At 40.2% G+C, this 13912-nt stretch overlaps 1 protein-coding gene across 8 annotated transcripts in view; it reads left to right on the forward strand.

Moving 5' to 3' along the window:
- Positions 1 to 13912, forward strand: part of DMD (dystrophin) — a 567421-nt gene that overhangs the window by 484589 nt on the left and 68920 nt on the right. For all 8 annotated transcript variants that reach the window (XM_053931535.1, XM_053931545.1, XM_053931553.1 and 5 more), the window contains one exon: positions 6039 to 6100. In XM_053931535.1, coding sequence (XP_053787510.1) covers positions 6039 to 6100 — 62 coding nt within the window. The remainder of the gene's footprint in view (positions 1 to 6038; positions 6101 to 13912) is intronic.

The raw sequence follows: 13912 nt of genomic DNA on the forward strand, positions 1-13912 counted from the left end.
TCGGGGGTGTACGGCTTCTTTCCTTTCCCCCCGTAATTTCATGCTTAGAAGTAATCTTTCAAGTTAATAGGTAGAAGACGCTGGGAGGGGATTCCCTCCGGGCGGTAGCACTGCAAGTGCTGTATTTCTTGTTGCTATATGGCACCTTATATTGCCTTTTAATAGCTGCTGTAAAACATCTTGCAGCCTGGGACACCGGAGGTGTCTTGCACTGGAGTTGGGCAGAGGGGTGGTTTTTGCTGGCGAATGTGTGCAGAGCTGGGGAAACGAGGAACCTGGTTCTGTCGGGGATCTTTGACCTTTTTAGCACTAAGGAATTGTTCAAGGCCATCGCTTCTCTAAGCCTGGATTTGACAAGACCCTGCAGTGAAATTGCTTTGGCAGAAGTGGAGAGGAGAGGCTTTGGAAAGCAAATAGATCAGCCGAGAGTGACGAGCCAGGGGGGCAAGGCTCACCAAACCAAGCCACTGAGCAGGAATCTTTTCCCCTGACAGAGCAGACAAAATAAATGTTTAACATCAAGGGGAGGAAAAAAGGGTTACTATTCAGTACTTGACAGCTGATATTTGGCCCTTCTCCTATTTTTCATTTCCAGTATCGGCAAGAAACTTTAATATGTATCGGTGCCTGCTTTCAGCAGTCTGATAAATCTTGCAAAAGCCAATAAAACAGGCTAAAGTCAAATTCCTGCTGAAGAGACGCTGATCCTTGGCTTAAACAGAAGTAATCTCTGCACAGATCAGTAGTCTCTAGATTTACAGATGAAAACAGTAGTTCATTGTAAAGCACAAAGGCGTGCCACCTTTTTACATTGCTAATACTTTCCATAGCACTAACTTGTTTTAGCTTAGGAATTAATGAAGCACTGTAAAAAGAGAAATATTAAGTCTTTCTTTGCAATCACTGTCATCTTCCGTTGGAAACATTTTTCTTTTAAATGAGAGGTAGTGTCTATTCATTAAAGATCTTTCAGTTGCATTTAGGTTAGTTTAGTAAAATCCATACAACTATCGTGTTTATTTTGGCTTTTTGGCAACAGTCATAAGGTGGTTGGAGTAACATTTGATTCATCGTAAAGACAGAAGGTGAGAAGTATTGTAGATCATGTTGTTTGAAAAGAGATGAGTTCAGAGCTTTGTACAATACCACTATAATTTTGGCACCTTTTTGTGAGTATATGTAACTATTTATTGCTATGCGATAGAATTTTTTATTCTGGGCACATCTATGCCTTTGCACATCTTGTTCATGTTGCATTTGCTAATGAAGGATGTGGGGAGATGTGCAGCAGAACTGGCTTTGGTATCACCAATGAAATGGGCTGTGAAAGTTTAAAAAGGACTCTGCAGTTGCAACCTAAAATTCTGCTCTGGAGCTGAGCAGTGAATACACAGGACCTTTTTTTTTTTTTTTTTTTTAAAGGGGTGAGGGAGAAGAGATGCAATCAAAAACAGTTAAAAGATTTGTGAATGTTACGGCGTGGCTGGTGCAGGAATGTTGTGGGGGGATTTGTGCAAGAATTTGGGTGTGGGGGAGCATTGCTTTCAATTCCTCCTGCTGCTGGTGTTGCTCAGAAGTAATATAAAAGGAATGAAGAAAAAATTACTGTATTTTGTCCAAACTGATCAAGTCATAACAAGGGAACTGTAATTCAGCCAGTGTGTCTGTTAGGATATCATCTCTTGATTTCAGGTTTCCAATCCTGTGTGTTGTTGGCCCTGCTGACAGTGATGAGAGACAATTCTCTGCTGTTGGCAGGAACAGGGGAGTTCACACAGGCATAGTGTGACAGAATTCCCTACATAAAAATTATCCTTGCTAATATAATATAAATCATCCTTTAATGAAGTGGTCCTCTGGTTCTCAAAGGATGTATCAAATGAAGACTATGCTTTCATCCCACTGAGTTATCAGTGTGTTTAGTGTGCCAGTCACACCCACACCAAGGTGTCACCACTGGCCATTGCTGCTTGTCTTCTTTTCAGGCCTGGTTTTAATTTCCTTTCCACTTCTGCAGCTCAGATCAGGTGAGAAAGAGGAAAATGAGCCAAGTGAGTGCACTTATATTATTATTTGTTTCAGAATGCCTGTGATTTAAAAGCTAGTGATCAATTTAGTTGACCTAAATGTAGAGCCAAATCGAAAAATATATCCTCTGAGCATGTGCAATATTGCAAAACTGCTAGCTGTGTGTGCCAGTGTCTTTTTGTGTTGGTGGTTTGTTGGAAAAGCATTTTGAGTACTTATTTCTGCACATACTTTCACTCTGCTTCAGCTGCTGCTAGTCAAGAGGACTCAGACTACACTTTTGATGGGTTTCTGACTAGCAGGCTGTAAAGGGCCTTGTTCACCAGAGTTTGAAACTCTGGCAAACACTTTGCTGCAGATCTATTAGGGATGCTACAGCATTCCCAAGTGTGTTTGAGGCTGCCTGAAACTGCTGAGCTGGCATTTCACTTCAGACGGTGCTCACAATAAGAGCATACACAGAAATCCTCCCCCACTGGTCCAACCCCAGAGCTCACAATTAAATGGCCTTTGAAAATGGCAAAGAGGCTTACGAAGAATAGCCTTGATGGAATCTAACCTTTCCTGGAGCTGCCCTTGTGTGCAGAATAGTTGATAATTTTCCAAGCTGAAGATCTTGAGAGGAGGAACACCTTTTAGCTAGAGCAAAATATCTGCAGCCTTCTTGTGTTCTGCATGTAAAGTACCAGCAAAGTCTGCCCTGGCTCCATACAGCCACTCAACCTCTACAGTTCCCTTCCAAGCCTTTGCTTTTTCCTGTAGGAGCACAGACGGGTGCTGAGGGCTGGCCAGCCCATCACTGGGGCTGGAACCAGATGGGAGCTGAGCAGGTGCAGGGCATTCTGCCCCATGGGTGCTCACTGCTGGGGAGCTGGTGGGGCAAGAGTTAGGGGCTCTACTGGCTTGACTTTCATGGTCTTATGAAAGAAATATTTCCTCTAAGTTGCAACAGAGTTTCAAATTAAAGTAAAAGGGGAAATGTACCTGCCTTCAAATTCAGTCTTTGTTACTTGAACATGAAGCAAATTAAATCATTCTTTACAAAATGTTCATTTCCCGTGATAATTAACCTTATACTATGAAAGGAAACCATGCTGATAGAGGTTTGGGGTTACTGGTATTAAAAATATCTGAAACCAGTTGGAGTCCAGTGTTTCTTTGGCAAAGGAAATTTTATTTACAAGGTCTTACAAAAACAGTTGTGTATTTTCAGCACTAGTAAATGCCATAAGCTTAAACCGTACACGCTAAACTCACTGATAAGTGGTTAGGCCTTATGATAAAAAATAAAAAATGCAGTAAATTACTCATTGGTATAACTTTGATTTTTGGTACTAGTTTTTCACACAGAAATGATGCTTTTGTTCTTCTATCCCACACCAGCATGGGATATGTCCATAATGCTATCTATATTCACCTTTACCAGATATCTAATGGCTTTTAAATGGTTTAATGTGGAATCAGTTTCTTTGAAGGCTGCCAGGTTGAAAGCTATGGAGTCTGGAATTCAGTTTTTCTATAGAACAATTTGGGGCTACCAAATTAATTTCATACAGAAAGGCAGTTTATTTTTGGAGGCTTCTTGTAACTGTTCACGTAAATTATTTTTCTCGTTTTTGCTATGTGATTCGGCATACAAACCATGGTACAGTTCCTGTTCAAATATACCCCACTTCTGGGGCTATCTGCCTATGGGGAAGCAAGCCAGGGTGGCCAAGCTCGTGCCTAGGGAACTATTGATCTGGGACCAACGTTGAGTGCAAACAAGCTGCAAGTCCAGGTCTGTGGGTGTGAATGTTTGTTTGGGTCTGCAGCTGTTCACCTGAATCGTGACATCTCTGGCTACAGGGTTTTCTGCCATGAATGCACTTCCATCTTGTTTTCCTTTGGAGTGCTGTTATATCAATAGAGGCTTCTCACAGTGAGTTTTTAGGAATGAAGCTGTTTTTGTTTTTCTTCAAAAATATGCTTTATACCTGGGTATGATAAAAGGTTCTGGTGTTACATTCTCCCTGCAGAACCTGCCTGCTCCAAGCAGGATAGGAAATGCAGGAGCTCAGATGCAGGTGGCCCAGATCCACAGGTTTTCACTTGAAGCTACCCAGTTTCTGGGAATGAAAACCCAACCAACCCAAAAAAAGCCCAGACCAGGCTGAGATTTCTGAATACAATTGCATTGCCTCCCTTTGCAGGGCTTGTTTTTAGCAGAGCAAAGAACAAGACTGGTTTTGTTCTTGTGGCATCCTTCTCCCATTTTCACTGCTTTCAGCCACTACAGGAATTGAGAAGGGGTGGGAATGCTGAGGTTATTGAGACAGGGCTTGTTTAAAAAACTGTGCTCAACTAGGGCAGCTCTATGGCAGAGTTCTTCTCTTATGCTTAGTGCTTGTGATCCCTTTCATTCTTTCTTGTAGTTACAGAGCAAAATCTGGAAATATTATATATAGTAAGCTCCTGAACATATAGAGGTTACTGGGGCAGTAAGTATTCAAAGGAATCAAATAAATAGCCTGTTTTTCAAGGCCAAAATTAAATCATACTAAGAAAACCTGGCACAACTTTCTTTTTCCTTGAGTGGAGATGGTGTTGAAGTGATACATTGGAAGTTTTACCTCTTCTTAGTCTATAAAGGGTAAATGTGCACTTGGGAACACCACTGCCTCAAAATGAGAACTCAAGGACTGTTCTCTAAAACAACCTTGTTGTGTCAATGTTCCAGGGCACAGTGCAGGCCACAGATGCTGCTGGGGGGGGTGGTGTAGTCTCCTAGAGCTGGAGGGTGTGTGCTCCAGGAGCTCCACTGTGCTGTGGGTCAGGTCTTGCTCTTCTGTATATGTTCTCCAGAATGATGTGTGCGTGTTGAAACCTGCATGTCTACTTTTAAGTACAGAATTGGCAAAGCTGTATTTGCTAGCAATAGTATACTACCTGCGTGTTCCATGTATTTATTTTTTCTAAAGGAGACTCGTGGTTGTCTCTTAATGCAGCTGAATTCTGTTTGAATTGAACAGGACTTTATTGGCTACAGGACAGATAAGGAGAATTTTCTTTCAAGCCTTCTATGTTAATGGAAACATAATCATGTTAGCTATGCTGTCATTAAAAAACAAACTCAAAAAGTATAACCTTAGGAGACATGAGTTGCTACTACATCCACTAACACTTCATTCTGTTGACTTTCTCACACTGCCTGTCCTTCAGCAACACGTTGTATTGCGAAGCTGGAGGCTGCTGACCTCAATGCAGAGACTCTCCAATTTACATTCTGGTGATACTGCAGCATTTCATAACCCCGCTTCCAGCTTTTCCCTGGCTTTGCTGCCTGACACTGCACAGGGACCTCCAGGGCCAGGGAAAGGGCCTGGGAGTCCCAGGAAACAAGCGGAGCAGCCAGGAGTCTTTGCTAGAAGAGATTGTCACTACGGGTGCAGCATTGGTCTAAGAAGTGGTGTAAGCTGTACGAGATGTTTGGTGGATCAGAAGGCTGTAGCTCAAGGATTTTAGCACAGGTGTCTGGACTGAAAGGAAGTGTTGGACCCACTGCATTGGGTGGTTCTTGCCTACTGCATGGGAAAGGGTTGAGAGAGCTTGCAGGGGAAAGGAAGTCAAATACGGATCTCGGTGTCTGGTCAGAGTTTCCAGAAATTGTTTAAGAATGAAGTCCTTTGAAATGTCTGTCCCCTAGTTTGGAGCAACTGGAGAATGGCTGGTACAAAGCAATGAGTTCTTAAGAATTGATGGCTTGCAAATTCCTCAGAACACTGAGATACTTGCTGTCTTTTTAATTAGCACTACTTTTAATTTTATTTCATGAGTCCTTGCCTGAATAAAGCGCTCCAGGTTAACGCCTCTCATTGAAAGAAGACACGCCTGGCACTGCTGAGCCCTCCGCTGGAGCAGCCCAGGCTGCGGGTACAGATCAGGCACCATGCTCTGATGTGCAGCCTGCACCACTGCTGTGAGATGGAGAGAGAAATTCTCTTTACTAACTTTCATGTTTTGTTTTGTAGCCATGAGACGCAAACGACCTGCTGGGATCATCCCAAGATGACTGAGCTTTACCAGTCATTAGGTAAGGCATCTCTACCAGATGTTTGGTGCTTTTATTTTTTTTTTTCTTTCAACTGAATGATTTGCAAAGGCAAAGATTTCCAGAGAAAGCAAATCAAAATTAAGTGAAAGAGAGAGGCAGAGCTTTCACCAAGGTTACAATTTTCTGCAAGGGAAATACATAAGGCACACATTTCAAACATGCAGTAGAAAAGAAATTTATTTCATTTAGCATGTTTGGAATGTACGCTGGGTTTATAAGGTAATTTGGGTGTATTGTTACAATCTCTTTACTGAAAGACTGGAACAGAAGTTAGAAAAAAATAATCCTGAATCTTTTCACTGTCTAATCTGCTTTACAAAAGGCACATGAAAAAATCAAACCAAGCTGCTGTTAATGTTGACTTTTGGATGGTGGGAAGCCAGTTGAAGCAATTTGCCAAACTGTGTTACCACTGCTTTATTTTTAAAGCACTTTCAATACTTAGAAGGCATAGCAGCTGTCATGATGTCATTTTGATTACCCAAATTGCATGCTTATTATGACTTCAGATGTGCCTCTCTGGTGGAGGGGTTTTTTTTTCTCATTTTTTAGCAGCTTTTGAATTTATTAACAGAAGCACATCTACAAGATAAAATAGGTTAATCTATGCTCTAGTGTAGGCTGCTTGGCAGGCCATTTAATAGCTAACTCTTTGATTTTAAGAGTTGTGTTAATAAATAATAGAGGGTATAATAAAAATTAAGCTATTTTGCTGAAAGAAATATCAGTAAATATGCTGCATTCATAAAGGAGGTTATGTCTGTACAGCACATGTACATAAATCAGCTTGAGCACTAGGTCTGTCAGATCTAGCATTCTGTGCAGGCTTATTTGCCATGGTGAAAAATAGCTTAAATTACCACCTGCTAAACTCTAGTTTAGCTGCTGAAAACAGTCTAATTATGCCAGTGTAATCTATTTCAGGGGAACTCAGGTATCTCTATGGTGCTCTGCAGTTCAAGGCATGCTAAAAATACTTTAGAAAAGTGATATAAAATGAAAAGACACACTGTGAAGATTTTTTTTCCTTATAGTATTAGTAGTGTGCGAGCAGTTGGTTTAAAAATTAACCAGAATGCAGCTTTGTGTGCCAAAAAGGGATACAAAATGTGTAAGTTCAGGCTAACCAAATGCAAAAGCAGACAAGTAGGGACTTGCCATTTAATTACAACATATTGCCCCGTGTGTCTCCTTCATATTTCTGCTCTTAAAGTGAGTGGTTTAAAAGTTTCAGGTCAAATGGTAATTGCACTTGCAGACCTCCCTTTAATACAGGTAGGTCTTCAAACAGTTGCCTATTAATTGAACTGCACTCTGACTCCACAGCTGCCTTTGATCCACAGATTGTGTGGTATTGCTGATACTGTTGTTGGTCAGACCTAAAGTCCTGTTGCAACTGCTTTTCTTCTGCTAGTCCCTGTTTCAGCCAGAATACTCTTAAATACCAAGAAGTGAAAAGGTAATAAGGGAGAAAAGTGTCCTGATAGATTCAGGTCAGCAGTTCAGAAGATGTGTGACTGCTGAAGTCAGTTTGCATTTAGTTTAACTGAATTTTATCACTGTGAATATCAGCCAAATGTCAGGAGTTTAAGACAGTCTTATTTTTTACTGCATAAATAAGGAACATATTCAGGCAGATTTTGTTTCTTACTTACTTGTGAACTTTCTTTTTCTCATGCTGTTTTCCTTTTCAGGAGCATTGAATGTCCAGAAAAGCAGTCCTCTATCTAGACTGTTCTATTTCTTTTAGAGTTGTGACCAAACAGTCATTAATGTGAAAGCAATACTGATTTTAGAAAAGTATGCATAATAAGTATTTTTATGAGTAAACTGAGGTGTTCATATATGTCTCCAAAAGATTCTAGACAAAGTGACTCTTTGTGTACTGTCACATGAGTGAAGCTTTGATGAAAGTGCTACTGAATAACCTACTGATTTTATTTTTGAACTGAGTGTAATCACCATTGCCTAACTCTCACACAAGCTGCATAATACAAGTATAACCCGTTTAGTCTTGAACAGAACCCTTGATGTATTTTCAGTGCTTTGCTTTGCCTCAGGTCAAAATGGTAATAATGGGATGTTTGAAGTCTTTTCAGGCTGTTCAGTAATATATTATCTGAGAAGATATTATTACAGTCGATTTTGTATTGCATACTCATTATATCCTATTATTTTACCCTCCATTAGGATCCCAATTTTGTTTCTAAATCATATAAAGAAGCTAGTAAAGAGCTGAGTATGTATTCCTTTTTAAAAATCTGGTAGAAAGCATGAATTTAGCAAGCAGGTAAATGCAAAAAAGTGAGACCAAGTACATCAATGCTGTCAAGAGTTTTCATTTCCATTTTCCAACTTCTACACTTAACCAGTATGGAATAATTGTGCTATGTGATGTAGCTCGCTATACATGGCAGTATATCATAATTTTCTACAGGATGGCTATGTCCAATTTAAATTCTTACAAATTACTGAAGGTTAATTTTTTTAAGTGAATGAGGAAGGTGCATCCTGTCACGAGGTAACATTTCTCACCTGCCTCTGAGGTGCAAGAGACACTTCTCCAAAAAAGAAGAGTAATATTAATCTTCACATATCCAATTCACACACCTACAAATTGTTGCATTACATTTTGCTAAAGTAGGTGAATTTCAAGTAAGACTTATTGGTTCATTTTTCTTTCTTTGGAGGTCTGGCTATTAATAAAAGTGAAACTAAATTACTTAGGATCATTAGTTAGTACTAATAAAAGAAGGTAGCAACGTGCTGTGCGCAGTCCTGTAACCTCTTCAATTGGGACTGCATCAGAAACAGGAGGAAGAATCTTCAGGAAGAAATTATACAATAGTCTGCCTATGAAGGAAGTATTCTCAAATTCTCTTGGAGCTCATTTGCTAAAACATAGCTGTTATTAAGATACTTTTTAAATCAAGTGATTGAAATGATATGTGTATCAAAAAATTTCCAACTGGTGGTTCTTTCTAACAGAGACTTTCCTTTTAAGATGCAAAGGTGCTTGTTTCTGACTACTCATTATTTAAGCAATGTAGCATTTTATCAGTGTTAATGAAAAAATTACTCAAGTTCAGCAATTTTTACTCTTCTTTAAGTTATGGCTACTTAAAGGTACATAATAAGCTGCTTATATTGAATGATTTACTTGTTTAATGTTTAGCTGAAATGGCAGCAGGAAGAAAATGTTGGTATATATTGAATTTAAAAAGTATTATGTACGTTAAGAACACACAGAAGAAATAAATGCTGAAATAGGAAAGGTAGTAAAAATCATTATATGTGAGCTTCAAAGGATCAGAAGCTGACAGACATCCCTGGTTTGTATTTACACCATTATGAACCACTCCTTTTTTCTTCTAACTTCCTTCTGAAAGTCTTCAAAGAATCAAGAACTGCTCCAGCTGCTTTTCTTTCCAAAATTAGTTCCTCTGCAGCAGATCTGCTCCTTTTACTCTGTTCTTTCACACCCTCTTACAAATTTTTTCATCCTTCATGATGACTCCAGGGCATCGCAGAAAAGGGAATTTGTGTTGTTTCACTGTCTTGGAGACCATGGACCTTTGCATGAGGGGAAGGACAGAAGGAACAGGAATCATAAAGTGGTCTGAGTTTGCTCAATTTTTTCAGATTATCTTCTGAGAGTCAGCATTTAATGTCAGACAGCTTAGCTCTGAATAGTAGTATTTTGCCTTTAAGCTGAGAATGACTCCAACCTTTGCTATGATGGCCCAGGAGGACTTGGCTTGTCATGCCATACTGTTAGTGTCCCCTCCTCCAGCCTTCTTATGTCACGTCATGTCATGTCAATACAAGTGTCCTCAAGGTGCATTAGTGTCACCATGAACAGTAATTGCAGTAGCAGGATGCAGTCAGAAATATTGTTTATCATTCCTAATTCGCCAAGGCAAGACAAGAGGGTAAAAACCACCCTCATTCTTGCAGGCTGCAGTGCACTGGTGACAGCTCTCCATTTAATTTAGAGGATGAGGGGCAGTTCTCTATGGATTACATGAAAGAAATGTCAGAGTTGCTTAACACAAGGTGGGAGGATGCTGGAAGGCACCTCTGAGCTTTCAGCAGCAGCTGCTGTGTGGTCTTGTGGCTGGCTTCTCTTGTGAGCTTCTGAGTCCCAGTGACCAAGGCTGACCAGCTTCATCCTCTTTGGTTTGTGTATTTTGATTCGTCCTTCTGAAATGCTGCTTGGAGAGGCTGAACTGCCCCTGGCTGCCATTGCAGTTTGTATTAGCAGCTACTAAATCATGTATTTATTATGAAGTTTTATTCATATTCAGCTGTTTTCCATGTTTGCACCAGTAAGACCCATGCCTAGTCCACACATCAGCCAGTTGAGTTCTACTGCAATCCAGTGAGTTTATCCATATGGCCTCTCTTTAAAGGTTGCTTATTCACTCATTTTTCAAGCCCGTTTCAAAAAATAGGATTTCTTGGGTTCAGTCAGCCTTGGCCAGTAGTCTAAAGGAGGTCATCCTTCTGTGTGATTGAGTCCTGTGCAGCACACACCTAACAGACAGTAAACCTAACTGGCAGAGAGGTAGAACTTAGGGGCAGTAGTAAACCTGGCATACCTTGAAAATGAAAGCACAGGTGTATTAGCATGAAGGAGGCTCTTCTAGAGAGAATGAAGAGCTGTTCTGTTACAGAATATTACCAGTATGGGAACATTTTTCTTCAGATAACTGCACTCTTGGTTTCCAAATGGACACCTTTTATTATTTTTTTCTGAAGTTGTTTGTAATTTATTTATTTTAGGATTTTCCAGTATGATTGCTTCTCACCAGAGTATGTAAAAGGTTTCTAAACTTTCTGTCTGCAAACTCCACTCTTGTCTCAATCCCATAATGGGATGAACGAGGGGTACATCGGATGCTTTCGTACGTTTTTGTGTTTGCAGGCTGAAGAAAAGACACTTCATTCTAAAACTCCCAAAGGTCATGTCAGTTGGTCTGATGACAGGGATGCTGGCACATGCTGGGTGTTCAGCCATTGGGTCTAGATGCAGTCAGTAGTATTGTGGTGCCCTGGGTACCTCCCACTTGTTAATTTGCAGAGACGCTGCTGGCTTTTCCACTCAGGTGCACAGGCCTAGTACAGCGTGTTGGATTGTTTCGTGAAGAGTGGTTAAGCTGTACATAGAATAACAGTTTACTGTTATTTATTACCAAAATAGTATAGATGATAGCATTAGTTACTGTTGTAATAAAAGTCAATGGCTGAGACTCAGCTGATATTAAGCAGTGTTACTTGATTAATTTCTTTCCTTTGTGCATTTGTGTCATTTGCATTTTAAAACTGCAGTTCCGGAAGAGGCAATATATGTCACTGTAGGGCACCATTAAAAGATTAATTTACAGGTTTTGGGCAGCAGGAGGAAACCCAGCATTCTTACCAGCCAGACAGGGAATCTCAGCTGTATTGAAACAACGTGAGCTGAAGCTTCTTGAAAAGGCAAGAGTGCCGCTAATGTCTGATGAAATACGGAAAATTTAGTGTCTGTAGAGGAATTACTGTCTATTCAGGACTGTCCAGTATAGAGTTTTTGATATCTGTTAGGAAGGCATTGTAATTCCCAAAATAGGTTATCCCCAGGCAGGGTATTTATGAACACTCTTTGAGCATGTCACAAGCTGTGGCTGAGTAAGGCTTTCATGTTTCTTGGTATATCACTATAGGTTCACATTTTCTGTCCTTGCACCTGAGATTAAAAAGAAAACCTTAGAACACTGTAAATCTTATAAAATGAAGATGAGGATTTGACCTGATGACATCTAATTTCTTTAAAAGAATTAACTTGTTAATTTCAGGTTAATACCACCTGAAGCATGTAAACTGCTCTTTTCAGTTAGATGATGTCCAGACAGTGAGATAATTGCTGTTTGTAGGATCAAGTGAAGGGTGTGTATTTTGCCCTCATTAACTAAAAAAGCAATTATAATAATATTCACAATAATATAAACAAGAAACCCCTTTTTAAAGTAAGGAGGAAAGGTAGTTTCCTAGTAGAAAGGAGTTTATGAGATGCCTTCAGATTTCATTGGGAGAGAGAAAAATGGTATGAGTAGCCTTTGGTGGGAGGTAGCCTGGCCCATCCCAGCGCTTTCACACAGTGTCATACAGGATAGGACAATTTCAAATGGAGCCTCCCAGTCACTCAGCACTCTCAGCAGATGAAGCAGCTGTAGGGGAGGGGGGAGTCAGACTGTTTAAGAACCACTGTGAAAAGCAGTTCAGTTATAACACCTTATTTAAAACCTGGGTTATAGATGTGACATTATTATAGATAGATATTCTTAAGGAGTTAAGAATAAAAACAAATACCCCCCTTATGGTAAAAGCTAAACCTCTTCTTAAATAAATTATTTTAGAAAACTTAGTGGGTTTATTTTTTTATTGCTTTTAGTTATTTTGCAAGCTATTTTATGCAGCAAAAGCTCAAGAATATGAGAATATGTTTTTTCTCTTAATATACTACTCATATCCCAGTGTAAAATCCAGAATTTAGCAAGAGAGGATTTAAAAAAAACTCACCCCAAACTGCAAGATTTTATTTGATTCTGTGTCAGTAGTCAGTGAGACATTCCAGCAAGTGGTTTGAATCACTGACCAGTTCTCAAATGAATGGGTTTTTTTGCTTGATTATGCACTTGATTATGCTGTGTGTAATTGCAGGTATTTCTAGAATACTGTAGAAATAGAACATAGCCCTTATGTTTTGAGATTTCTCTCAACATCCAGACTTATGCAGAAAATGTTAGAATTTAATTATCTTAACGTCTTCCCACAGTATTTCTGATTTCCTATCAGCAGTCTGAACTGAAGTACCCTTCATTAAAGCTGCATTTGTAATAAAAGCACTCATTCTTGTTCACTGTTATCATGTTGTTAGAGAAAGATATAGGTTCACTTGAACAGAGGGATCATCCATGGCTCAATGGTGGGAAAGTCATGATTTCCCTTTGCTCTGGGATGTAAATATGTCAGCAAATACTCCCTCGTGATCCTTGCTTCTGTCGGTTCCTTCCAGGGGCCAGGTGACCTCTTCCACTGCATCGTTGTTTCAGACCATAAATAGATTATGCTGTTGGGCATTTACATTGTTTTGTTCACAGCTTGAAAGTTGGGAAGGGGGAGTATTGTTAACAACTTGCAAAAGTTTCATAATACAGCAAGAGCTTTCCAGCCCTTTGACCACCCTGTTCAGAGAATGAGGTAGTACATACTTTATAGGAGTGGGAGGAAAGGGCTGGAGGAAAACTAGTGTGGTACACTGAGCTCCTCAACCTGCTCTGAAATGATAAAAGTTTTGGAAGCAGGGCTTAATGGGGCCTAACTCTTTCAGTGGGCTGTGTGGGAGTGGAGAAAGCAGCACTTTTTTTTTTTCCGTTAGGATCCAGGAAGGAAAAAAGCAAAAACATTTTCACAACAGAGAGAGGTAAGAACTACTGGTGTTTCCATAGGCTTTTGGAAGGTTGCTGCTGGTTGAGCCCCCTTCCTCCCTCCTCTGCCTCTTCCTAGCAGGAGCAGCTGGGGTTTGAGCAGGCAGTGTATCTGTGTTCCTCACTCGAGGTCCCCTGACTCGATCTCAGGGGTGGCTTTATGTCCAGCACTTCCCAGCCTGGCCAAGACTCGTTCCCTGGCAGTCTTGTGTTCTGTGGTTCATTTAAATGGGGTCTCATCCAGCAAGCCAAATGTTTCGAACCCAGTTAGGAGGAGCCTGGGCTCCTTCCGTTGCTACCCGGAGCAACACGATTGTTCCAG

Source organism: Vidua chalybeata, chromosome 2 (genome assembly GCF_026979565.1).
Source record: "Vidua chalybeata isolate OUT-0048 chromosome 2, bVidCha1 merged haplotype, whole genome shotgun sequence".
NCBI classification, from domain to species: Eukaryota; Metazoa; Chordata; class Aves; order Passeriformes; family Viduidae; genus Vidua; species Vidua chalybeata.